Consider the following 27061-nt stretch of genomic DNA (forward strand, 5'->3'; position numbering starts at 1 on the left):
GTATAGATGTAACTTCTCCTTTAACAAACATTTGGCCACTTAAAGGCAGCTGTGAGGCTGATGTGGCCCCCGGTGAAAATGAGCTTGACACCCCTGGACTGGGAGAAAGAAGCACAGATTGTGCTTGTGGAATCGTCACAGGGCTGTGACGTGCAGGGCAGGGAGTACGGTGGTGGCTGTGCACTGTGCCACGTGGGTACCAGAGATGGTGGGAATCACTTTGTGAAGCATGATTGTCTAACCACAGTCCTGCACACCTGAAGCTAATTCAAAATAGTATTGGAAGTAAACTGTAATTGAAAAACTAAAATTAACTACATTGGGGGTCACCAGTACCACCCCCAAGTTCGATTTCCCAGGGCCACTCACAGGAGTCGGCACGTATTGCGTTGGTCAAAAAGTCCGTTTACTTTTTTCCATCAAATAGAAGACACGTTTTTCACGTTCACCGATAACCTTATTGACTTGGACGTTTTGAGTGTATTGGCTGTCTCCCACGTGGTGTAATGTTGATTGTTCTCAATTAATGTTTCGATTTGATCTCTGTCAACATCAACTGGTCCACCCAATTGTGGAGCATCGTCCAGTGAGAAATCTCCAGCACAAAACCTCACAAACCACTTTTGACACATTTGATCAGTCGCAGCACCTTCTCCATGATACTGCACAAAGCTTTTTTTGTGTTTCAGTTGCATTTTATCGTTCTTGAAATAATAAAGTACAATCTGCTGAAAATGTTGCATATTTTCTTCCACCTTCAGTATTAAAATGGCTGCACAAAAATTCACCAGTTTTGGTAAGTTTTTTTTTTAATGCACACTGACATTACAGCTGTCGCAGTACAGTTTAACAGAATTGTTTTGAATGAAGTTAAGGACAACTAAGCACTACTAGAGCCATCGTATGGAAAAAACCAAATGAACTTTTTGGCCAGCCCAGTAGTTGTGCTGTATGGCTGGGGTTTATTATAGCAACATTGGCAAAGGGAAAAAGCACACAGGGGAGGTCTGGGGACAGCAACAGCGAGCTCCCAGAGACTTCTGGTTGTGTCACACCGAGCACTTGTACTTCCCCAGCACCTGGTCGTGACAACACGTGTGACATATCCCCCACGAAAGGTCATGGAGACAGACCTGGGTTTCTGTGGGGGCTGGTCATGTGGGTACCCTGCCTCTGCCTAGCACACGCTAAAACGTCAGGCTCACAGAATGAAGGCAGACGTTCTGCACAAGCCTTGTCACCCTTGCCAGCTGGGGAACAAGTTCCCAGAGCCTGGCCTTCAGAAGAGCCTGCAGTTCATGCCTGCGATGCAGCTCATGGGCTGCCTGTTTGCAGGGGAAGGCATGGTGACCTTTCCCGCTTGCTGCCTCTGCCTCTTGTGCTCCCGCAGGGGACTTGAGGGCCAGAGCAGGGTCCTGTCTTACTGCTGAAACTAAGGCACTTGACTTTGATCAGAGTCGAATTTTTTTCTTCTTAAGTCTTCTGTTCTTACCTTATATCTGCTTTCCACTTTCTCAAAAGGCTGATTGCATGCTGAAGGGTGCCGGCGAAGACAAGCCGTGAGACTGATTGTTAGGATTATTCTTTGTTCACTTTGCAGTTTCTTTGGTCTCCTGAGGTAGCCAAGTCCTCACGACGGGGGGGGGGGGGGGGGGGGTGTTGCTAATGATGATCTGTCCCCCGACCCTCACCCTGCAGTTGATGGTGTTGGGAGTGCCTGTGGTGGGCATTGGGACTGTGAGTGGGATGTGTGGGTCACCTCTGTCCTTTATTCAGGAATCGTTTGCCTTTGCTTTAACTTCTTAGACATGGGAGACCCGCTACATGCTTCTGTTGTGGCTCTCCGTGATATGCCTGATCCCTTTCGATTTTTCACGCCTCGATGGGAACCTTCTCTGTCAACCTGGGCAAATGCGAATGTCCATCATGGATCATATTCTCCAAATAGCGCAGGTGAGTGCGGCTGTGCTCATGACTGCCAGGAGCTCGTGTTCTCCTCTGTGCTCGCGCCGTCCTGCAGTTAATCAGGTGCACTCTTGACGCTTCTGTGTTTCTTCAACTGCTGTTAATTGTTTTTCAGTGAGGTAAACTTTTACTTCATAACTTATTTTGAAATTGTGGTAATTTATGTGGGGGTTAGGATGAATTTAGCAAACCTCATTTCTTTGTAATAGATACTGCAACTAATCTAAGCATAATGACATAAGAGGTTTCAGGGGCATTGGTGAGAGAAAATAGAGGTCCATTTCTTAAAAGATTTTATTTATTTTCAGAGAGAGGGGATAGGAATAAAGAGAGGGAGAGAAACATCAGTGTGTGGCTGCCTCTTGCATGCCCCCAACTGGTGACCTGGCCCACAAACCAAGTTTGTGCCCTGACTGGGAATTGAACCAGCGACCCTTTGGTTTGCAGGCTGGCACTCAATCCACGGAGCCACACCAGCCAGTGCCATTTTTAATTTAAATTTTAGTATTACATAGATAATACGTGATCACTGTAGGAAAACTGAAAAATAGAGAAGCAACAAAGAAAATAAAATCCCTCAAATTCTAGTGCCAGGAGACAACACTTATATATAGTTTTCAAACTTCTGATGTAAGTAATGTGAATAGACGTAGATTATTTGGTTATCTGTTGCTGCTTAAAAAGCTGCCTAAACTTGAGCAGTTGAACACCCTTATCCTCCCAGTCAGTGAGCCGTCCGGGCTCCCAGCAGGATCTGCTTCCAGGTTCTCGAGGTTGTTGCACGGGGGGTCTCAGTTCCTTGCTGGCTGTTCCTCACCACGTGGGCCCCCCAACATGGCAGCTTATTCCATATCCCTGCCTGCCCCCCCCACATTCTCTTGGTTAGAAGCAAGTGACTGTCCGGCCCACACGGGAGGGTTACCCAGGCTCGAGGGCCTGTAGGCGGGACCGGGGCGCCTTCGACTCCACCTGCCCTGCCTCGTGCCTGCTGCATGTGGACACTGTGCTCACCGCTTCACGTCGTGACTTGTGCCGTCCTCTGGGAGTCGGTTACTGCTGCGGCCCTCATTTGCTGAGGGGACAGTGGGCACAAGAATAACTCGGCTGGTTCATTTCCTCAGAAATGGTGATCTAGACTCCGACCCAGGTAGTTCTGCTCCCAAGTGCGTGCTTTCTACCACGCTCCTCCCTGCTCACACGAACAGGCCTCTGCCGTCCTGCCGTCTGTGGCCCTTGGCCACCCAGGCTGAAAGTCTCATGTCAGAGTTCTCCCTGCCCGTCTTCACAGGAGAGGGTGCTCCGCGCTCCCCAGGTTTTCAGCTGCCCCTCACAGACGGACGTCTTGCCCTGGGGGGTCTGTGAGCGGTGTGGCGAGGCGCATCAGCACGTCTGACGCTGTGGGCGCCTCTCCCCCACGCGGGGTGGCCGGGGGAGGGCGGCGCACTTCTGATGACTCGGGACTCCGCAGTCGTCCTCCAGAAGGCCTGCCCCAGAGAAAAGCTCTGAAGAAGAAAGTTAGCTGGGATGAGCCTTGGGAGCCTCGTACGGTGGGTGGTCGTTCGTGTTGGGCCCGGGCGTCCTTTCACTGGAGCGGGGCCTGCTGGCCGTTCCGATCTGAAACTCGACCGGCCCAGGTGTGTTCCACGGACACGCTGTGATCGACGTGGTTGGGTGACACGGGTTCACTTTTCTTCTGCTTTGTCTAGTGTGTTGGAGGGTGCCACTCGCTGTGTGGCACTTCACTGAGGGTGGCCTTCACAGCCTGTGGCCACCGCCGCCGCTGGTTCCAGTCCAGGAGTAGTTTATGCGGCTTTGGCGTGTCGCCTCTGCCTGTAGCTTCTCCAGCTGGGGTCCTCGGGAAGCTGCCGCATGTGGGGCGGGCCCCTGAGACTCACCCTGTCCTTGTCCTCTCTCCTAGTCCTACCTGGTTGTCAGCGACAAGGCCCGAGACGCAGCTGCCGTTCTTGTGTCCAAGTAAGTTCCCACTTGACCTCTTGTGGCGATGCTGGTCGATGTGTGACTGGTGCGTTCTGAGTGGGTGTATTTTACGTACAGTGTCCCTGAGCGTCTGTGGTCTGCAGAAAAGGACGCCGGGTTGGGGAGGTGTTTTCTGCTCCCTAGTCCTGTCCTGTTCTTTGAGGGAGTACCAGCTCTGTAAGGGTGTGGGGATCTCTGAACCTCCGGTGACCACTGACCGTGACAGCTAGGGGCTCTCAGGTCCCCTGACGCTGGGGTGGGGGCTCAGGGAGGCCACCTGACAAGCTGAGTGGGGGCAGATTTGGAATATCACAGGCTGGTGTTTCCCTCCCTCTCTTCCTCCCTCCCTTCCCTCTTTCTAAAAATAAGTAAGTGAAATCTTTAAAGAGAAATACACAGTTTTTTATAAATAAATTCTGGGTTTTGGGGTCCCCCTCCAGAGAGCAGTTCACGCTGTGGTGTGTGTTCATCATGAGCTGTGGTTGGGTCGCCGTGGCTCGGGGTGAAAACCCCCATGTGTTCTGTGCTAACTGAACAGTGGGCTGCGCCTCACACGGGCAAGGGCGGTCCTGTCCGAGGAGCCGGGTGGGGCCGGTGCTGGGCCAGAGGCACTCGCGGAGGCTGCGTAAGCTTGTGTCCTGAAGCGTGAGAATGGAAGGAAGCAGTCTTCTAAGTTAGTCCTTTGTGTGATGTGGGGTTTAAAATGTGTGTAGAGTAGATCAGAAGACCTGGCATTTGGGGGTTCCCTCTACATTCATGAAAGTTGGAAATTGGCTCTAAAAACTTCTGGATGTTCTGATTGGGAAATGGGCCACACCTCACTGGGGGCCACCTCCTGCTTAGGTGTCTGGCCATGACCTTTCCCAAAGTGGGACCCGAGACCCTTACCTTGCAGGGCACTTGGGCACTGGGTGAGAGACGTGTGAGGGCACTTGCTGGACCCCGGGGCAGGCCTGGGGAGGAAGCCCAGCGTGGGGTTGAGGTGGGAGAGCGGGAGCCGCTCGGGACGCGTGCCGGACAGAGGCCTCTCCTGGTTGTGACAGAGACTGAGAAGTGTGTGGGCGTCTCGATGATTGTAAAAGGAATCACGTGTGCTTTGGAAACTAAAAGAAAGTACAAAAGAAACTCGCATGTACTTTCATCCTCGAGACGTAGCTGTTTTTGCCCCGAGTCCTGCTGATGTGTGTGGGCACACGTCCCTCCCAGGTCCGACGGCTCTGGAGCTCCCTCGGCTTCTTCCCACGTGCTCACCCAGTGAACAGGTCTCTCCAGCCTCCTGTTGGTTAGTAAGATTAATCCTGTCATGAATGTCTTACGTGAAACTGCTCTATTCCGGTCCATTGTTAGGGATGAGTTCCTGGAGTAGAACGAGCATTTCAGGGTTTTAAATGAAATTGCTGGAAAGGCCAAGCAAGTTGAAAGTCACAAACTTTTCCCCTTATGTACCCGTAAGGTACGTGTGACCTTATGAATGAAAAATGTTTGTTCATTACCAGTGACACAGAGGGTTTGGTAGACTTGTGCTGAGCCAGGCTTTGCGGAGCTTCAAGCCCAGGCCAGAGGAGGTGAAACCCTAAGCCTTCATTTCCTCCCTGGTGGGCCCTGGGAAAAGTGACAGGCAGCTAGAGACTCAGCTGCTGTGTGGGGACAGGCAAGCCGTGGGCAGGACTCGCCCTCGCCCTCGCCCTTGCCCTCTGGTGGTGGGTGCGAGCAAGTGCTCCCTGTGGTTGGTTCTCAGCCCTTTGAACAGCTCCTGCCATTGTGCCCAGCCTGGTGCTCTCAGGGCGGACGGAGTGCTCACGCACCAGGCTCAGAGCTGGCCTTGGTTCTCCCACCTCATAGCACGTGCCAGGCGGGTGCTGACCTGCGTGTTTCTCAGTCTTTTTTTGGTGGGTTGTTGTAATAAGGTCACAGGTGGCTTTTGTCCTCTGCTTGTTTTCTGGCATTTTAGAGTTGAGTGTTCCGTTACAGAAACTCTTCAGTGGAACAACTTGCCTTTACTCTGATCGATCACCTCAGTGTTAAAAGCAGTTGTTTTTGTGTCATTGTAAAAGCAGGCTGTGCTCCAGGTAAAGGAGTGGGAAACTTTGGAGCGTAGGGAATCAGAAAAGGCCCCGACATTTGTAATTCTGATACACAACACATGAGCTCAGGTTGTTCTGCGTCTTTCAGTGCTAGTCTCACGTTGACCACCTACAGCACACTCTCCTGCTTCGTGACTTCATGTCACCGTTGAGCAGATGACTGTTGTCACCCCTGGTGTTGGGTCCCAGTAGCTAATGAGATTTTAACACTTTGTCTTGTCTTTGGCACTAAATAGCCACTTGTGACCTGAATTCTAACATCTGTGGGTTTCTTGGTGTGTTTTTCCCTCCCGGCTCGAGCGTCTGGCATGGGTAAGGTGGGTTGTGTCCCCCAGGCGGTCGGTGGCGGCCTTTTACTTTCTTCTCTGGACTAAAATTTTAATGTCAAAACAGTTTTTTCCTTTTATTTATTTATTTATTTATTTATATTTTTAAGCTTAGTTTTATCCTATTAAGAGGTTTTACAAACAGCCCTTTACACTTCTCTACCTCTTTGTTGTTTAATGTACAACTTTTAACCTGTTTGGAACATCTTTTGGTGTTGGGTTATACAGTAGGTCTCACCTCACAGGTAGCTAATTGTTCTAGCACCGTTCTGTGAATGTTCAGCTCCTCCCTTCATTTGTGATACTCTTTACAAACACAGCGAGCTCGCAGCAGAACAGGGCTTGTCGCCTCCCCTGTGCCGTTTCCCTCTGAGACCAGGTTACGGAGTTATCAGCGTGTGCTCACAGCACTGACGAGTGTCCGAGGAGCTGGCTGTGCCCCGCGTGGTCTGTGCTGGCCTCGCTGTGCGTCCGGGTTTGCTGCTTGTTGTTCTGGCCGTGCTTGCCAGGCTGCTCTCTGAACTTCCTGCACGTGGTGACTGAGCTGTGGGGCCTGAGATGTGAGGTCCCCTCAGAGGGGGGAGGTGAGGGTTCAGGGGTCGCAGGTTGTGTGCGAGGGCCCCCTTTCCTCTGGGTGGGAGAGAGTGTTTCCTTTTTTGCTCATCTGTATCTTTGGACCTCTCCTGTAAATGTGTTCGTTCTTTTAGTGAGAAAAACATAAAGTAACTTACTTAACTCTTTCAGAGGAGCCTTAATTTTTTACCTGAATGTGGAAACTCACCTTGTGAAATTGTTCAAGGGGGTAACCCCTGACATGCAGCACATGGAGGGTTGAGCTCCTGGCCTGGTGCTGCGGTGCAGAGGCACAGGTGTCATGGTCAGGCGAAGGTCACGGTGGCAGCAGGATGTGCAGGATCCTCTGGAGGGGCGGTGGCCTGAGTGTCAGGTGCTGTGACCAGTCTGTCAGCTCTGGCCCCTCTTCAGTCCAGGGCACAGTACCCCTGTGGTCCCTGGGCCTGTATACGCTGTCCTGTGGTCTCCAGCCTGGGGGCCAAGGTAGAGGTCAGGCCAAGGAGCAGGTTGCTGTGCATGTGGCCCTCATCCTGTGCCCCTCCAGAGGATCATGGGATTTTAAGCAGGGCCGTTGAGGACTTGTGGCAGGGTCTGTGTAACACCCATCCAGATAGACAGGCACCCAGAGATGCAGACTGTGAGGGAGACTCCTGGGTGTCCTAGACCTGTGAGACACGTTTTGCAGCGAGCATGTGAGTTTGCCTTTGTCACTGGCATCCTTACATTTTATAAAAATCCTTGGTGCCTGGCGATCTCCAGGTACGCACTCTGATGGGGGAACAGGAAGGCGGTCCTGGAGCCTTTGCTGGGCTCCGTGTCTCTGCCGTGGAGACTTCTTTCTTTACTGCGGTTCTGTAATCACAGGCTGAGCTGCTGTCTTGGGCACAGGCTGTGGCTGTCCTGTGGGCAGGGGCCTGTGGGGCAGGGCAGGAGGTTCCCCAGGGTGCTAAGGGGGAGATTGTGGAGCTTTACCACTTGAGGAGGAGGAGGAGGAAGAAGATGTCAGCATGTCTTGAAACAGGGATTAGGATTAGGGCTGACCCTCCCTCAGTGTTCTGGGGGGCTGCTGAGTGGAGTGTGAGATCCTCACCGTTCACCAGAGCTTGGGGCCCTCCTCCTGCTATTCTCTGGTCACACATCCCCTTGGGAGGTGGGCCCTGTGCTGCCTGCCACCCTTCCCTTCCTCAACTGCTTGCTTTGTGTCAGTTTGCTTGTTTCCTGTGTGTCTGCCCCCAGAGTGCGAGCTCCCCCGGGGTCAGGGGCCCGGGTCCCAGGGCCTGGGTCTCGGGGCCCAGCCCAAGACATGAAATTGGAGAGCTGGGGGATTGGTGTGTGGACAGACGGGAAGAAAGGAGTGCCCGACTTTGGTGTGGGGGCTGGAGGATGGCTGCAGGCCCAGACCAGGTGTCTAAGTGGGTGGACGAGAGCCAGCACTCCCTGTCTGAGCTTTGGGGGCACACGCGCAGTACTGTGCACAGGCCTGGCACATGGGGTGGTGGACAGCTGCTGGAGCTCTGCATGGGGAAGGGCACCCACAGCAGATACGGGGTGAGAGGCGGGGGCCTGCTGCTGGGCAGTGTCTGGGGAGGAAGGAGGGCTGAGGAGTGGGCATTGGTAGGTATCCCGGGCAGCTCTGGGGGCCGGTGGAGGTGGTCCTGTGGTGAATGGGCCTCAGGATGAGGGGGCGTCCCAGTAAAGAGGAGGGGGTGTGTGTGTGGCCTGCGTGTGGCTTCAGAGGTCATGGTAGGGAATCACCCCCAGGACTGCAGTCTGGACAGTGCCTTTGTTCCTTAGATCAGCAGTGTTGTCAGGTGTCTGTCCATGACCTGCGAGGACGAGGACCAGGACCAGGACATGGTGGGTGCGTCGAGTGAGTTCTCGGTTGGGCCCGGGTTGAGCTGTTGCCTGCTTATGTTTTCTTTGGCAGGTTTATCACGCGACCTGACGTGAAACAGAAGGCGATGGCAGATTTCCTGGACTGGAGCCTGTGCACTCTGGCTCGAGCCTCCTTCCAGACCATTGAGGGGGTCATCGCCATGGATGGGATGCTGCAGGCCCTGGTAAACATGGCCCCGGGGGAGGGCAGCTGTCAGTGGTCAGTGTGCCCTGCTGTCCAGGCAGTGGGACAAGTCCTGTTGACTCCGTTCTGAAGTAGTTGGAATTCAGGAAGGTATCCAGCCCTGACAGGACAGGGAGCCAAGTGTCGTTTCCGCTGCTTTGGACTGGACCTAGGGCTGCCGAAAGCTCTCCGCTTGAGCTGGCCTGCTTGTCGCCACCAGGGGGCAGTGGTGCCCGCAGAGCTGGCCCGGCGGCAGGCAGGGCACATCCTCTGGTTTGCTACTGCTTACCTGGGTTAAGGATTGTAATTACTGGAGCGGGCTCTGATGAAATCAGGCAGGTTCTCAGGTTGGCGTGTCTAATGCTGGGTTAAACACACACCTGACACCTCACCTTTCCTGGCTGTCCTGCTTTGCTCACCTGTGGCGTTGCCTTTTCTAGTTTAGGTTCCGAAGGAGGGGCCGGGTGTCTATGCCCAGGGGCTTGTGGGCCAGTTTACCCTCCTGGAGAGCACCCAGCCCCCGAAGCCCTCCTGCCCCTGCCTGCTGCTGGTTGCTTGCAGTGGGGAGCTGTCACTGTTTCCTCATCTGGGAGGCCGTAGAGGCCCAGGGCCCCCTTTCAGGAGAGCAAGGCACCGTCGGCTGCATCTGAACCAAGGGGTTTGGGCCCATGACTCAGTGCGATGTCGTGTTCTTGGGCGTTGCCTCTCTGCTCTCAACGGCTGTTGCAGGGTCTGGCGAGGTGGCGTAGGAGGCTGGGAGGGCCAGTGGGAAGTGGAGCGATGGCGCGATAACCCAGGGCAGTGGGCAGGGGGTGCGGGAGGCGGGGTGCTGACGGCCAGCTGCAGGCCCCGAGGGAAACCCTTCTCCCCAAGGTTCAGGCACGGCGGGAGTTGCCTGCCTGGTTTTCTCCTGGAGACATTCTCTGTGTCTGTCCCTCTTCATTCCTGTTACCATTGTCTTCAGGAGGGATTCCTTTTCAAATGGTGAGAATATATGAGACATTTAAAAAAGGAAACGTAGGGCCCTGCCTGGTGTGGCGACCAAAGGGTCACCAGTTTGATTCCCAGTCAGGGCACATGCCTGGGTCGCAGGCTAGGTGCCCAGTAGGGGGCGTGTGAGAGGCAACCACACATGGATGTTTCTCTCCCTCTTTTTCCCTTCCCCTCTGTCTAAAAATAAAGTAAATAAAATCTCTTAAAAAAAGGAAACCTAGAAAAATAAAACATTTCCAGATTCCCATAGAAGTAATATTTTTTATTCTCTTTTCCATTCTATACAAGTATTTTTAAAGAAACCGTTGTGTACATTAGTGCACATATTTTGTATGTGCACACAGCTGTGCAGCTGTCACCACTCTCTAATTCCGGAATATTCTCGTCACCTCTAAAGGAAGCTGCACACCCGTCCCCTGTCGACCCCGGCTCCCTCGCTGCAGCTGTGGGTTTGCCTCTGACGTCTCACACACATGGGATCCTAAGGGGTGTCCTCTGGGCCTGTCTGCTCTCATCTAGTGTGGCATTTTGGCTCCCCCATGCTGTAGCCTGCGTCAGTCTTTGTTCCCATTTATGCCCACATAACGGTCCCTTCACGGGTGTCATGACCACTGCGGGCAATGCTGCCCTGGACCCCCTCGTGTTAATTTTTGTTAAGCACGAATGCGCACTTCTCCTGGGCACACAACAGCAGCGTTCGAAGGACACTCAATTTAGTATTCTCGTTCGTTGGGTCCGTGAACGCTTTCCGCCTGCACATCTGCCGTGTTGCCGACGTTGCGGTGCCCACACGTGGGTGCCAGCCTGTGCCTTCAGGCGGCTCTCATTCTGGCTGGACCTGGGTGGCGCTTAGGACCCCGGGGATGCGCGGCCAATTGCTGTGATGGAAGGCGGTCAGGGTGAGGCTCTTGGGGAGGCTGCCGGTGCGGAGTGCAGGGCGGGCTGTGTAGGTCTCAGCCTGTGCCCCCGAGCCGTCGTGGTGTGGGTCCGGGGCAGTGTGTGTGTGTTTAGGTGATTCTGGTGGAGGAGGGTGGACGGGGTTGAGATGGTTTATTTGAAGGTTTTGGTGTAAGTGGACCTCCTGATTTTTTGCCGTGAGTCACATGGAGAAGTCTTAGGTCATGGAGGAACCGTGGAAGGTCTGACGGAATGTAGCCAGAGCCTGTCCATCCACCATGGCCTTCAGGGGAGACAGTGAGTCCCGCCCGAGTGTGACGCTGCTTCTGCGGGGGCAGCGCCTTCGAGCAAACTGGAGCCAGTTGTGTGGCTGTGTCCAGGCGGCAGGTGCCCGGTGCTGGGCAGTGGGGCGTGTGTGCTCCAGCCACCGTGAGATACCCTGATGGCTTCCTCGTTACCCTAGGCTCTGGTTTCATTTTTATCCACCTGGTCGTAAGTGTGAGTTAGGCAAACTAGGTGAATGTGTAACAAGTACCATGGAAACTAGGGGATGATTTTTATTTTTTTACTATTGATTGTTTCACAGGAGAAATGCTGATTTGTTGTCCTGCTCATTCATGCACTCATTCATTGGTTGGGTCTTGTATGTGCCCTGATCCTGGGGATCGAACCTGCAACCTTGGTACATCCCGGTGACGCTCTAACCCCCTGAACTGCTGGGCCAGGGCTATGAATTGATTTTTATTTCCCTTGAGGCATATTCTTCAGCTTGAGAAGGTCCTGGGGTCACTCTGTCCAGTTTTACAGTTGCTTTGCCAACAAGTTTCTTTTCGTCACATTTTTGATCATCTGGCTGCTGTCTTAAGAGTATTGCACATTTTCTGTGGGTTTTTTTTCCTTCCCAGAGGGCCAGTGCATGCATTAAACAGCTGCCAGCTGCAGGGAGGGGCTGGCATCTGCCCTTGGCACGCTGACCAGCCAGTGGTGGGGAGTGCTCTTTATTTAGATGTCTCCAAGCTTCACACTTAGGAGCAGGGAAGTTCTTTTTCCAATTTCTCCTGAGGAATAAAAAGATTTCCTTGAGGCTTAAAGAAGCCTGGCCCTCTGCCCCTGCCCTGTGTGGGCAAAGGATGAGGAAGGTGCATCCCTCTCCCGCAGGGCACTGGACGTGTGTGGGCTACACCTCAGCAGCCTGAGTTGTGGCCTGACCTGCGGCTGGGGTCCCTGGGAAGTGAACACCTGAGACTTCTGGGAAGCAGCTGCCTGCGGGCAGCAGTGTCCCCTCTGGAAAGCCTAGGGTCTTTCTGGAATGACGTGCCCTGCTTCCTTTTCTTCACCTGAAGGGACAGTTGGGTCTTGTGGCTGTGCCACCACCTGGGCAGGAGGAAGCGCTGAGCTCTCCCGGGCGACTTCGTGGTTTCACCATGAGCTCGTCAGACCTGAACAGCAGAGGCTGGGCGTCTACGAGCATGATGAAACTTGCAGGCGTGTTGTGCTTGTGCTTTAGGGTTTCAGCTGTTCCCTTTGATGCACTTGGCTTCGTTTTCATCCACCTGTTCATTAGTGTGGGTTAGGCGAAACAGGTGAACTCATAACAAGTACCATCGAAACTAGGAGTTGATTTTTACTTCCCTTGAAGCATATGCCTCTTGCAGCGATGATTTTTAACTCCTGTGGGAGGGAAACAAGTGTTTGGCAACCTCATTGCACTGGAAGGCCCCTTTGCTCTAGCTTTGTGAGGCACCCTTTGGGTGAGTCCCACTCAGAGTATGAGGATTAATGCCAGTCGAGGCAGTTCAAGGAAGGAAGGCAAATACAGTCGAGAATGGCTGTCCCTAGGCTCTCTGGAGCCCTGCTCACTTCGTGGTGGTGCTTCTGTGTTGCACTGCTGCTGGGAGAGTCTGGCTGCCTTCCATGGGGACTGGGAGGTGGGCGGGAAGGCTCACTGCCAAAGCAGGGGTCCTTCTGGGTGAAAGTGCTGCCATTTGTCGTTGACAGGAGGCTCCATCTTCTTACAGGGAAAACAGTTGCAAACAACCACTTATAAAGCCAGGTAGGCAACAGGCTGCATACCCTGCAGGCCCCCTACCCCCTGAGCACTGTGAGGGGCAGCGCCAGCCCCTCGGCCCAGGTGGAAGAGGCTGCCCCAGTGTTTGGAGGTGGCTCTGCCCTGGGCACCTGGCTGCCCCAAGGAGGCTGATGTAAGTGGGCCAGTCCCAAGCCTGGGGATTCTGTAGCAACGCCTGTGACCCCAGGCGGAGGTGAGGGCCTTGCTCCACACCCGTCTGCAGAGGGGAAATAACAAGCCTCTTTCCTCAGAGGGTGGTGTGACGGCTAATTAGTGTGTGCTGTGCTCTTTGAAGATGAAAGGAAGCCACTTGATTATCCAAAACAGTTTTCATGTCGGCTTGGATTTCTTTTCTTTTTTTAATTTAAAATTTTTTATTGATTTGAGACAGAAGGGGGGAGAAAGGGAGAGAAAGAAACATTGATTTATGTCCTCATAGGTTTCATTGGTTGATTCTTGTGTGTGCCCTGACTGGGACTGAAATTCACAACCCTGGTGTATCGGGATGACGCTCTAACCCACTGAGCAACCCGACCAGGGATGATCTCTTTTCTGTTAGGATTCCTTGGAGAACAGCAGCCAATGGTTTTCTTCAAGGTTCAGTTTGGCCTAGAGGACAAATTGTCCAAATAGGGCTTCTTAGTCAGGACTGGCCTGGGGCGGGGTTCTGGGTGAATGAAGGAGAAGGTGGTGAGAACCATTGAGTGTGTTTGTCTTCAGAGTGGCACTTGCGTGACCGCTCTGTGCTCTTGCAGAATTTGGGTGGAACGAGGTACCTCAGTTTCCCTGTGGGATTAGAGAAAGATGCTGAGCAGCCAACTCTGACACTATTTTAATTTCGTGTAACTCAGCATTTTACGTGGGGCAGGTAGCATGAGGGTGTCAGGAGTCTTGTCGAAACTTGTGTGTGTGGGGCACGCCTTTAATTCACTGGCAGGCCAGGTTTGTGCACCTGCTGGGCGACGAGGCCCCGCGTCCTGTCGAACAGGTGTGTGCTTGCTGGCAGCCTGGCTAGGCCCATGCTTGGAGGCCGAGGAGGCTCATGGGTCACAGGCTGTTCTCACCCCTCCAGTTGGGGAACACACAGGGCTATGCACTTTTCGGTGTGGAGCTGGCCAGGAGCAGCAGGCCTTGTGGCCAGTGCCCCCTGTTCCTGGCCCGAGGCTGCCTCTGCAGGTCCTGGGGTCTCCCTGTAGCTCCCACCACCTGGGGCCGCATTCTCAGGGCCGTGGTTCCTGCCGACCTCGCCCTTCCCTCTGACACAGGTGTTCCCTCCGGCTCTTTCTGGGGGTGGCTGACGTTTCTCTCATTTCACCTGTGACCTTCAGTTCCCGGTTTCTCCCTAGTCCTGTATATCTCTCCATGTCACACCCTAGACGTCCAGGGTTGTGTGTTGTCTGTTGCTTCTCCCTGTGACCCTGTAACAAAGGAAGAGGCTTGGTGCTGGCTGGGCTGAGCAGAGGATGCTCTGGCCATCCTTTGCCTATTTGGTGCTCACCTGCCTGCCACCTGGGTGACCCATTTCCCCCTGTCCCGGGGTCCTTGGTCTAGAGCAGCACTCCCTCCAGACGGGAGCTGGACCTAGCTGTTTGATTCCTCAGCTGTAGCCATGCTTGTCTCCCTCAGTAGTGCCACTCTGGGGAACTGGGTGTGGGAGGGACCTGGAGTAGGAGGGACCTGGAGCCAGAGCAGACAGCCCCCAGTGGTGCTATGCCCTGGGCAGTCAGGCCAAGGGAGGGTAGTCCTGTTGATCCCCTAGCCCTGCCCTTGTGAACCCAGGGTTCTGGGCTATGTACTGCCCCCAGGAGAGGGGTGAGCAGTGAGGTACAGGTAGGAAGAGGTGGAGCTTGGGCCCAGGCACTTCCTGGTGGTTCACAGACAGGCAGTTCCTTGCCGTTGAGCCCGTCAGTGGCTCAGCTCTGTGCCCATCTAGTCTTGGGCCAGGCGTGCCTGCTCTTCTTCCCCTTCCTCCCAGTGCCTCCTATTGTTTTGTTTCTGCACAGAGGGGGGAGGGAACCACCCCCCCCCCCATTGGATTCAGCCAGAGGGTGCCCTTCCCTGCCCACAGAGAAGCCCAGGATTCGGGGATGGTCATTCGAAACAAGAACGTCTCAGTGCCTCTCGCTGTTGTGTTTGTGGTTACCATGTGGGCTGTTCAGGACATTTGAGTCCTGGCTGGGTGCTCAGTGGGTTGGGCTATTGTCTTGACACACCAAGGTTGTGGGTTCAGCCCCTGTTCAGGGCACACTGAAGAAGCAGCCAGTGAATGCATGAATGAGTGGAACAACAAATAAGTGTTTTTCTCTGTCTCTCCCTCTTTTTCTCTCTCTAAAATCAGTCCATAAAAAAATATTTGAAAGAGCCAGGTGAATAAGACAGGAGAACACATTGTTATGAGCAGATAGATAAATGATGTAAAAGTTGTGCCTGGAAGTGAAGACAGGAAGCCACAGGCATCAGCCTTGTCTGGGCTCATCTCAGGCAGGACAGACATTCCGGCTGGGATGGTATCACCTGCTCTCTGGTGCAAGAGCTTCGGTTGGCAGTTACCTTTCCTTCGAAGGTTAGGAAAAATCTAGATGTGGTTATCTTGTTTATTTAACCATTTCTTTATGAAGTTAATTTCATTTGCACATTTGTATACTGAAAATTCTCTATAATTTATTTGACACAAATTGACTTCTGGTTGAGATGGAGGCGTAGGTAGACACACTTCGCCTCCATAGAAATAATTACAACTAGATCTCAAAACAAATAACACTCAGAACTGTCAGCGGCGGAATGGATGACCCCTTATTCATGTGTGTTGGATAAAAACTGGGAGGGATACCTTGGAAGCAAGTGATCCCAGGCCAGACTGCCCAGCCCAGGGTTCCAGTATTGGAGAGAGAGGTCTCCTAACTTCTGGCTGTAGAAACCACTGGGGGTTGGGGGTGTCAGAAGAAACTGCTGGATTTTCAGGAGATTCCACTTAAAGGTCCTGCACAGACTTAGGACACACGGAAATCCACCCAGTCTGGGATTCTCCTCCAGGGCAACAGCTCGAAGGGCGCCAGTTGCACACAGGGAGAAAGTGACGTGACTGCAAACAGCGCCAGTGCCGGGCACACCCCTGGAAGCCAGACAGCGGCACTGTCCCCTCTCCAAGCCCTCCCCTCACAGAAGCCAGGAAGCAGTGAAGTGGGTTGCCCCGCCCTGGTGATAACCCAAGGCTCCGACCCACACAATTCACAGGTGCCTTTTCTACCACAGACCACGCTACTAAGGGAGTCGAAGCAGCTCCACCTAGTTCACAGAAATACACAGGGAAGCTCCAGATTGAGGAGTCAAACACAGCCTAAATGAAAGAACAGAGCAAAACTCTAGAAAAAGAACTAAATGAAATGGAGACAGAAAAGCTATCAGATGCAGAGTTCAAAACACTGGTGATCGGGATGCTCAAGGAACTCACTGTGTACGGAAACGACATAAAGCAAGAAATGAAGGTTACCCACAGCGAAATAAAGAAACATCTACAGGGAACCATCAGTGGAGGGCAGGAAGCCGGGATTCAAATCAGTGATTTGAAACAAAAGGAAGAAATAATTCAAGCAGAACAGCAAGAAGAAAAAATTTTTTAAAAATAAGAGTAGTATAGGGACCCTCTGAGACATCTCCAAATGTACCAACATCCGAATCATCGGGAAGCCGGAAGAAGAAGAGCAAGAAATTAAAAACTCATTAGAAAAAATAATGGAAGAAAACTTCCTTAATTTGGTGAAGGAAATAGGCGTACAAGTCCAGGGAGTAGAGAGTCCCAGACAAGTTGGACATGAAGAGGACCACACCGAGACATGTCGAATAAAATGCCAAAGGTTAAAGATAAAGACAGAATCTTAAAAGCAGAGTTACCTACAAAGGCGTTACCATAAGACTTTAAGATAATTTCTCAAAAGAAACCTCACAGGCAAGAAGGGGTTGGAAAGAAGTATTCAAAGTGATGAAAAGCTGGGACCTACATCCAAGATGACTCTATCCAGCAAAGCTACCATTTAGAATGGAGGGGCAGATAAAGTGCTTTCCAAACAAGGTAGAGCTAAAGGAGGTCATTGTCACCAAGCCCTTATTATGTGAAACATTAAAGGGACTTATTTAAGAAAAAGAGCAAGCCTATGAACTTTAAAATGGCAACAAATTCACAAGGGTCAACACTGAATCTTAAAGACAAAGTAAACAAACCACCAAAACAGGAACAGAATCTTAGGTATGGAGATCGTTTGGAGGGTTATCAGCAGTGGAGTGGGAGGGGGAAGAATTGGGGAAAAGATACAGGGAATAAGAAGCATAAATGGTAGGTGCAAAATAGACGGGGAGGTTAAGAATAGCATAGGAAATGGAGAAGCTACAGAACTTACATGCACGACCCATGGACATGAACCTAAGGCGGGGGAATGCTGGTGGGAAGGGGGGCATTGGGTGGAGGGGGCAAAGGGGGAAAAATTAGGAAAACTAATAGCATAATCAATAAAGTATATTTTAAAAATAACGACACAAATTTATTTGATCAGAAATTGTGTTTTCTTCATTCTGGGTCCTTGCTGATCCTAATCAGCCGTGCATCCCAGCTGTTGAAAACGTGTTTCCAGCCCTGGCTGGTGCGGCTCGGTGGCTTCAGTGCCACGGGAAGCAGAGGGTTCCTGGTTTGATTCCTGGTCAGGGCACATGCCTGGCTTGTGGGCCGAGAGGCAACCCATCAGTGTTTCTCTCACACACTGATGTTTCTCTACCTGTCTTTCTCCTTTTCCCTCTCTCTAAAAATAAAACCTTGAAAAAGAAAACGTGTTTCCAGTTAAGTTTTCTGCATTTCGAAGTTCCTTTCTCCTCCTTGATGTACACACTGCTGAGAAACCAAACCAGGCTTACTCTGGGGAGAAGAGAAAGGGGCTGGAGGTGCTGGGCCTCGCTGGCTTGCCCCCTCTGGAGCATCTCTGGGGCTCTTGTCTGGGGCCTGGCCCTGGAGCCCAGCCTGGGCACTGCCTTAGGGACAGGTGGGTTCTGTTTGACCGTCCACCTACCTGGCATCAGTCCTGGGCAGGTGGCAGGGCCCTTGGTGCCCTTCCTGTTCACATTCCAGCCAGCAGAGCTCAGCTACCTCAGCGGTGAGAGGGCTCTCCCCTGGTGTGGCCCGAAGGGATCTTCTGGGGGGAGTGTTGGGTGCTCCTGTGTAAAGTGCTTCAAGGACATTAGGCCCTGTTCAGCCTGCTGCCCGCTGCAGAAGGTGGGACCCTGCGTGAGCTCTTCCCACAGGCCAGGGCTGAGGGCCTGGCTCGAGGTGGTGTCCAGCCTGGAGTGAGTTGCTTTGGTACTCAGGTCCTTCCTGCCTGTGTCCTCCCCTTTGTGTGTCCAGACAGGGCACAGCACCACTGCTCAACCTGAGGACGAGACTCAGGAGCACAGAACAGGGCAGCCTGCTCTGCCCGAGCTCTGTCCTGTTGGCTGGTCCAGGTGTCTTCCTGAGGGACCAAGGACAGGGCAGCAAGGGGCCCAGCGGGGCCCAGAGTGCACCACCTCACAGGAGAACTCACGAGTGCTGTGGGCTCCTGTGCTGTGGGGGCTTTTCTCCCCAGGCCTGGGCTGGAGCTGCTTTTTTGGCCTTGGCTTGGCGGTGCTCCAGGGAGCCTCAGACCAGCCTCTCCTGCATGGCAGCCGGGCGGACCTGCTCCCAGGTCGCTGACAGTGTGACTCATGGCCAGGCAGGGATGCCTGGGGAGGGGAAGCGGGTTTTCGGGTTGAGAAAGGCAACTCGGGAGGGTAGGAACGAAGTGGGGGAGGTTGTGTTAGAATGACCACCAAGGAACTCGTGCTGCTGTACCTTATGCTGCGCTGTTTTCTCAACACATCGCGGGGCGGGCGTTTCTCAGCCGAGTCGTGGGGGTGGCCAGGTGCTGCCGCCTCTGAGGGGCCTGCCTTCCTCCCGCAGGCCCGGCTTATGTGTCGTGCTCCAGGCTGTGCGTCGGGCGGGCCTCTGTTTGGTCAGGGCTCCCTCCCGGTGCTCAGACTCCCTGCCCTCCCTGTACCCTCCTGTGGAGGGTGGTGACCATGGCTCTGTTTTCAGGTGAGAAACACCCACAAACAAAACGGAAGCCTCCTTCTAATATGTTTTTGTTTCTCCTTTTTTACCCCTTCTGCTCTCTGGTCTGTGCCTCTCAGGAATTTGGCGAATAAAGATTGCTCAGGTGTGAGCATTTTTGCATTCTGGAGCACTCAGGTCCTTGTTCAGTGAGTGTGCCCAGGGGGCGCTGCAGCCGGCAGCAGCGCTTTCAGTTCTTTCCGGTCCAACCTTCAACCTTCACACACCTTCCTCCAGGCCCTGTCGTCAGCTCACCTGCAGAAGCCTGGTTGTTGGTTTCAGCTCCTTCTGTGGACCCTCCACTCTGCTGCCACTGTCACTCTATCCAGTTAGGTACTAGATACGTGTCACTGCACCTGGGGTTAGGTAGTTGCCCCCTTGCCTACAACATGAAATTTTAGTCTCTCCATGGTTTCTAAGTGGGGAGTTCATTATCTGTCGCATAGCAACCCACCCCAAGCCTGTGGCTTAAAAGAGCCATTGTTTGTGTGGATTCTGAGGGTCCACAGGGAAGGGCCCAGGGGTAGCTTGTCTCTGCCCCTGATGCCAGGGGCCTGGGATGAGGAAGGCACAGGGGACCATCGGCAGGGCTGGGCTCCCAGGGGGTGTCCCAGGGGCAGTGTCTGTGGAGCAGGTGGCCTGGGTCCTGAAGTCACAGTGTCGTTGCCCAGCTCTCTTGGTACAGCAGCTGGAAGCCTGTGCGTGGGGCTGGCGAGCAGGACCCACTGACCCTGGCTTTGGGTGGAGGATTGTCAGAGACCCATCCACAGAGGGTGGGTGGCCCTGCAACTTGCCCAGACTGCACACGTGAGAGGAGGAGGAGGCCCATTTGTCATGAAGTCGGGGCACCAGCGTCAGCTGGGCTGGCCTGGGCTGGGCCGGGGCCACAGTCACCCCGAATTGATGCCTTTTCTGCATGGACCTGGGGCGCCTGCCTGACATCTGCCTGCTCCCCCCAGACCTGTGGATCCATGTTTTTGTCTCATTTGAGTCCTCCCTCCTCACTGCCTGCCCATCTGCCCTCCCGTGAGAGCTGCCCTGCACTGATGCCTGTCTCAACCCCTCCCCTGGCACGACTGGTGTCTCGTTGCTTGTTACATGGGCTCCGTCATACATTGTGTAGACCACCCACCCCCTGGAATTGTAGGCAGTGTTTTGGTGCTTTCTGATTCTCTCCAAACCTGGGAGTCCCTGACAGGAAAAAACCCAGTGTTTTTGTTCAGTGAGTGTCCAACTTATCTCTGAAGTACATTAAACTGCACACATTTGAATTTATATGGGGTGAATTAACTGTGATTTTTGTATTTCACATAAATTAAACCTAGGAAGGGGTTCTTAAAATAGTTTTTTTTTGACAAACAATGGGAATGTATATTTACTTGGTGGAAAATATTTCTGACCTCCTTGGTGAATGCATTTGACTGACATTCATTTGCGTTTTGTTCTTAAAGTGGCTCACAGGACTAGGTGCTGTCATTAGCCCATTATACATGCCGAGGAAACAGAGGGTCGGAGAAGGCAGCTCCCTGCCCGGTTCCAGGAGGTGGCTGTAAAGCCGAGTGGCCCAGGGTTTCCCCTGTGTCCGCTCAGCGCTCAGCAGATTCAGTAGATAGAGGTCGAGGACCTCCCCTCTTCTTGTCAGCACTTCACCTCCCCTGGGGACCCCCCACCCTGTCTGTTCACCAGCCCCATGAGCCCACGTGGCTTGTGATGCCCTTCTGCCCTTTCCCAGCATCGGTTTCTTGGTTGGTTCTGTGTGGCCGTTACGCCTGACCAGACCTCCTTTTCCTCTGCCTCCCCCTTCTCCACGGAGTCTCCCAGTGGGAGACTACCTGCTGCTTTGCTCTCCCTGCACCCTGGGCCCGCTGCGCCTGGGCTCTGTGGTGTTCTGGACCCTTCTTCAAGGCTTAGGCTTTGTCTTTGCGATGCCGCTTGGTCCTTGAGCCATGTGAGTTTGCACTGTGCGGGTCCACTTCCATGTTGATTTGGAACATCAGTTCAAGTGTCAGCTGTGTTTCTCAACCTGAGGTTGGAGTCTGTGTGTGCAGAGGGTGGACAAGCTACATGTGGATTTTCTACTGCGAGGTGCAGGGTGCCTTTGCCCCGAGTTGATCAGGAGTCGTGGGTTTGCAGCCTCCGGGATCAACAGTGAACAGCATTGCCCGTTGTGGGCCTTCATCTGTGGCTCTGCAGCCCAGAGTCCTCGTGAGGAGCTGTGTGCTGATTCTGCCTGGACACTCTCACCAGCCAGGGTCCTGCACATCTGTCTCACATAAGGGACCGTGACTTGTGCAGTCCAGACATTCCTGTAGGGCCCCGGATGTTTCCCCCGGGTGGTCAGCTGACTCTTTAAAGCTCCGCTGGGAAGAGAAGCTCGGGGACCAGGTGACTCCCCCTTGTCATGACCCAAGCGGTTCACCAAGTCATGAAGTGGGCATTGCAGGTTTGGCCCATGGGCGTCCAGGGTCCTTCCTATCCTGCCTTTTGTTAGCACCCAGCACACGGTAGGGATGGGCCCTTCTGCGTTTGTGGTGTACGGGTCACTGAGAACTGGCAGCATGTGGTGAACTACTCTTGTTGGTGGTACAGGGTTTTGAGGTAGAGCTGGCGGTGCAGATGGAGTGGCAGGAAGAGTGGGAGGCAGAGTGACGTCTGCTGAGGGCTCTGCCAGATTTTCTGCAAAGTGGTCCAGGCTCAGGAAGGGAGCTGACGAGACGAGGCTGCGCGTGTATGTGTGTGGGGGGCCAGGCCGCGGAGCTGGGGAAGCGTTTCTGAGAGACGCTGCGGTGTTTTGTGTGTGGCGACGGCACTGGCCTGAGGTCTGAGTCCTGCAGGCCCAGGGCTGGTCGGGCAGGGAGTCTCTGCGGAGATACTGTTGACCAGGGCATTAGGGAAGTCCTGTTCCCCTCAGCTGAGCCGCTCACTGACCGTGGGTGTGGGAAGTCCCGCACAGAAGGGCTGCGAGCATTCAGGCGTTGCGGAGCAGGAGGAGTTCCCACCCTGTTAGGTAAAGACACTTTTTGAAGGGAAAGAACTTGACTGGCTGTGTCTCAGAAGTCTCAGCTCCAGGGTTCTGTGTCTCGGGGGCTTGAATGCGTGTGTGAGTTGTCCCATTTGTCTTCCGTGTTCAAGTGGGGAGTGAAATTTCAGGTTGAGAATTTAGGGGGTTGCAAGGTCTGAGTTTGGAGGTGGCCCTGGTTATAGGTGAGCTGGAGATGTCATGCTAGGACCCCTGTGGACGTCCGTCCCTGGGTCCAGGTGACCAGCACTGCTAGGTGGGACCTGTTTGCAGCTCAGGGGGAGGCAGAAGTGTTCCAGCAGCAGGAGGGCTGTTCTCTGTTGTCAACTAGGCATGGGTGAGGCTCCAGGAACAAGCCTTTGGGTCCCACCTTTGCCTGAGACACTCTGATCTGCAGCTTTTATCCTTGGACAGCTTTCTTCACACACAGGTGATTGAAGGAAACTTCTGCGAGGCTAGTGCCCTCAACTTCAGTGTGGGCACATGTCCTCGAGGAAGCCCCCCATCAGTGACCGCACCCCTAGTTATGATGCCCTTTCCAATGGCTGCTTCTCCATCCTCTGTAATTCCTTCCTATTTCATGTACAGAAACTGTTCTCTTGTTCAGTGGTGAGTGTTCAGAAGAAAAATTCTGGAAGGTGCAAAGAATTGTTTTGATAATTTGTTTTAAATACATAAATGAATCTGCAACATTTTAATGGAACTTTTTTTTTCTTTTAAGGCACAAATATTTAAGCATGGAAAACGGGAAGACTGTTTGCCCTATGGTAAGCCCCGTCTGTTGGAGGGGGTGTGTTTGTGATGCGAGTTCGAGTGCGTGTCTCTGCAGCGTGGTCCCCAGGTGCAGCGGTCTGTGACCTGCTCTGCTCGGGCACTGTCACAGCTCTGTAGCTTCTGCTTTCTGTGTGCGTGCGGAGGTCTGGGTTGTGGGGACTTAGTGATGCAGATGCAGTCTGGAGTCGCGGCCACTCCTGGGTCCCAGTCAGGGCTGCGCTCTCTGTGGCTGCCGTGCCTTCTGCCCTTTCCTCTCATTCTTTTTATACTGAGCCTCACTTTATAGAAATAAGAACAGCGATTCTTTTTTTTTTTTTAAGATTTTATTTATTTATCTTTAGAGGGGAAGGGAAGGAGAGAGGGAGAGAAACATCAATGTATGGTTGCCTTTCATGCGTCCCCTGCTGGGAACTGGCCTACAGGGAACCGGCCTGCAACCCCGGTATGTGCCCTGACTGGGAATCGAACTGCGATTGTCTGGTTCGCAGGCCCGCGCTCAATCCACTGAGCTACACCAGCCAGGGCCAGAACAGTGATTCTTGATACAGAGAGGTTTGCCCCTGGGCCCAGAGGAGTTTCTGTGTTTCAGAAGGTACTTGAATCAGATTTGAACAGTAGAGTCTATTTTGTATTTTTTAAATTATTTTGTTAAAGATTTTCTTTATTTACTTTTAGAGAGAGGGGAAGGGAGGGTGAAAGAGAGGGAGGGAAACATTGATCAACTGCCTCTTACACACACCCTGCTTAATGATGGAACCCACCACCCAAGCAGGTGCCCTGACTGGGAATCGAACTGGGGACCTTTCGCTTTGCAGAATGACTCCCAGCCCACTGCGCCACACTGGTCATGGCACAGTAGAGCCAGTATTCATTAGGGAAGACGTGCTTGTGGCTCATTTAAAGGCAGTGAGATGGTACAGAGGCCCCCGCGTTTCTGTCCCATCGGATTTTAGTTCGTGGGATTCCCCTCGCCCACCCCACACACACACAGAGAACCTGTGCCTCTCACAGATGGGGACTCTTTTCGAAGACACCCTTGATACCCTCACACCTGAGAAAATGCGCAGTGGTCGTCCAGTGTCTTCACGTGTTGTCCTTGGTGGGCTTGTGCACAGAGTGCGAGTGTGCTTTGAGTTCGGTCGGTCACTGTGCACTGGGCCTTTCCGTACAGCACCCAGGTGCCGTTCCCCTTGTTCTGAAACCCTGCTCTCCTGTGTCTCACGTGAAGTGCCTTCCCACTCGGCTGTCCTGGCCTCTGCTCCCCCTGACGCCCACCTCATCTCCTCCCGCGGCGTGGCAGCGTTTCCCTGCCTGAGGAGACTCCTCCTGGCAGGCAGCCTCACCCCTGCTGCTGTTACCCCTCCTGCCTGAGCCGGGCTTCCCTGCACAACAGCAGCAGACAGTGTGAAGACCCCAGAGCCTGGTGTGTCTGTAGCACAGGCTGTTCTCTTTTGGGAAAGTCGCTTCTCCCTCCCGCTGGGGCTGCTCCACTCCCAGCCCCCTCTGCTGCTCCTCAGGGCGGAACTGAGCAGGGAGCACTTGCGTTGTGTGTGGTGTGATGACCTGCGACAGAGGGGTCTTCACGAAACGGCTGGGGTTCGCTGTGAATTTAGGCATCGCTGCTTTCGAGGGCCAGTGGGGTTGTCTGTGGCTTTAATGTCGTAGACACTGAACGCGTGTGCTGCACTTTGGGGGTGGGCACAAAACCCTTGCAGTGAACTGAGTGCACATGCTGTCATTCGCAGCTGCCACCGTGCTCGGGAGCCTGGACCGCTGCGGGCTCCCTGATAGCAGCCACACCCTGCTCCGGAAACTCGGGGTGAAGCTCGTGCAGCGGCTGGGCCTGACCTTCTTGAAACCCAGGGTGGCCAAGTGGAGGTGAGTAGACCGAGGCGTGACCGCATGCGACCTGTGTGTCTGTTGGTGAGGCTGACGTCCTGGCCGCCCTACTTCCTGTTTTTGGTTGTGCTGAAGTAGATGGACTGGTGGAGGTCTTCTTTTATTTTTTCTTGATCTTTAAAAAAATTTATTTATTGATCTTTAGAGGGGAAGGGAAGGAGAGAGGGAGGGAAATATCAGTGTATGGTTACCTTTCTTGCATCCTCTGCTGGGAACTGGCCTGCAACCCAGGCATGTGCCCTGACTGGGAATTGAATGGCGATCCTTTGGTTCACAGGCCCACGCTCAATCCACTGAGCTACACCAGCCAGGGCTTTTCTTGAGCATTTCTGGTTTGAAAGGGATGGTTTTCCTCTTTTTTCCTGCCCCTACATCTTTTGGTTAGTGTAACCGAAGCTGCAGTGATGCTGAGAAAAGCTTGCTTTTGCGTTTTCTGAGACATGCTGGGGTAGGGCAGGCGGGGCTGGTCTGGGAAGCTCCGCTGTGATCCACGAGGATTCCCTGGAAACGGTTAGGGGTGGCCCGCTGGGGTTAACAGATTGCTTTTGAGTTAGTTACTGCCCTTGGAACAGGCTGTTCTACTTTGCTAATGTGTTTTTAACAGTCTTCAGTTTTATTTCAAGTATTATCTGTGTGATTTGGGAGGACGTATTTGACAAGTCCGGCTCGGTCTTCGGCTCTAATTTTATGTAGTAGGTTCCTGAGACGTGGCCTGTGTGTTAGTGATGTTGGCTGAAATGCCGTTGGGGAGTTCTGCATGTAGCTTTTCTCTAAGAAGCTGTTCATGAGACAGTGTTAGTGGTTAGTTTCTAAAATGCCCTAGAAAATTAATGTTCAGTAGCGAATCAGGGTTCTCCAGAGAAAAAGAGCCGATGCAGTGCGTGCGAAGGGACTCGTGAAGAATGGGCTCCTGTGATTGTGGAGGCTGGCAAGTCCCCCAGAGCTGGAGGCAGGAGGCTGGAGGCTGGAGGCTGGAGGCTGGAGGCTGATGGCTGATGGTATGGCCTCGGTCCGAAGGCTGGCGGGCCGACACCAGGAGGAGCCAGCATTTCAGCTGGACGCTGAGGGCAGGTGGAACTCCCTCTGACTTGGGGAGGGTCAGCCTGTGTGAGCTCTTCAGGCCTTCAGCTGATCGGGTGAGGCCCACCCACACGGTGGAGGGCAGTCTGCTTCACTCAGTCCATTTCCTTCCAAACCACCCTCACAGACCCAGCCAGAATGACGCTGCACCAGGTGTCTGGGACTCAGTCAAGTTGACACATAAAATTAACCAGTACAAATACTGTACATTTACAGGGGAAGAAAAATCACTTAGCATCATTTTATTTTGTTTTGCCTATATTTTCATGTACTTTATTTTTACTTTTTTAAATGTTTTATTTATTTTTTAAAAAAGATTTTATTTATTTATCTTTAGAGAGGAAGGGAAGGCAAGAAGGGGAGAAACATCAATGTATGGTTGCCTCTTGTGAGTCCCCTGCTGGGAACTGGCCTGCAACCCAGGCATTGCCCTGACTGGGAATCGAACCGCAATCGTGTGGTTTGCAGGCCCGTGCTCTATCCACTGAGCTGCACCAGCCAGGGCTAGATTTTATTTATTTATTTTTAGAGAGACGGGAAAGGAAGGAGAAAGAGAGGGAGAGAAGAAACATCAATATGTGGTTGTCTTTCACATGCCCCTCCACTGGGGACCTGGCCCGCAACCCAGGCATGTGCCCTGACTGGGAATCAAACCTGCAACCCTTTGGTTCTCAGGCCTGCGCTCAATCCACTGAGCCACACCAGCCAGGGCCATGCACTTTAATTATTAATATGGTTGGGTTTATGTCTGTTATCTCATCATTTTTCTCTTGCATCTCTTCTTCCTTTTATAACATGTTGGTTTCATGTCCTCTGTTACATTTTTTTACATCTTTTGATTAGCGTTATGCTCTCACTGGTTATCTTCCTGGAGGGGCACAGCCGGTCGGGCAGGGCAGTAACTCTCTGGTGCTGCCCCCTCCAGTCTGGTCTCCCGGTGCCCCATCAGGGTGGGTTTTCCTCAGAGCTCTCCTCCCGGAGCGCAGCCCTTCCGCCTGTGGTGTGCGCCTCATGCCCCGTCCCCTTTTCCCTCTTGCCAGGGGCACGTCTTGGTGGCTCCCCAGCGTCACAGAGCCTCTCAACCACTGAGGGTGCTGGGGCCCTGCATTCGCACATCTTAGCGTCGCCCAAGGCTGCAGCGAGGTTTCTGTGCAGAGTACCCGGGGTTCTTCTCAGCACCCCCTCTTCTCCTCTGTTCCCCAGGACTAGCCATCACAGTCATCATGGGTGTTTCCGTC

At 53.3% G+C, this 27061-nt stretch overlaps 1 protein-coding gene across 4 annotated transcripts in view; it reads left to right on the forward strand.

Annotated features, from left to right (window-relative positions):
* The window catches only part of TBCD (tubulin folding cofactor D), a 117593-nt gene that overhangs the window by 5497 nt on the left and 85035 nt on the right, over nucleotides 1–27061 (forward strand). For all 4 annotated transcript variants that reach the window (XM_037157768.2, XM_053661318.1, XM_053661316.1 and 1 more), the window contains exons 5-9: nucleotides 1807–1953; nucleotides 3884–3939; nucleotides 8853–8985; nucleotides 22792–22837; nucleotides 24590–24722. In XM_037157768.2, the coding sequence (XP_037013663.2) occupies nucleotides 1807–1953; nucleotides 3884–3939; nucleotides 8853–8985; nucleotides 22792–22837; nucleotides 24590–24722 (515 nt within the window). The remainder of the gene's footprint in view (nucleotides 1–1806; nucleotides 1954–3883; nucleotides 3940–8852; nucleotides 8986–22791; nucleotides 22838–24589; nucleotides 24723–27061) is intronic.

This window comes from Artibeus jamaicensis, unplaced genomic scaffold (genome assembly GCF_021234435.1).
Source record: "Artibeus jamaicensis isolate MK-2021 breed Jamaican fruit bat unplaced genomic scaffold, CSHL_Jam_final contig_2259, whole genome shotgun sequence".
NCBI classification, from domain to species: domain Eukaryota; kingdom Metazoa; phylum Chordata; class Mammalia; order Chiroptera; family Phyllostomidae; genus Artibeus; species Artibeus jamaicensis.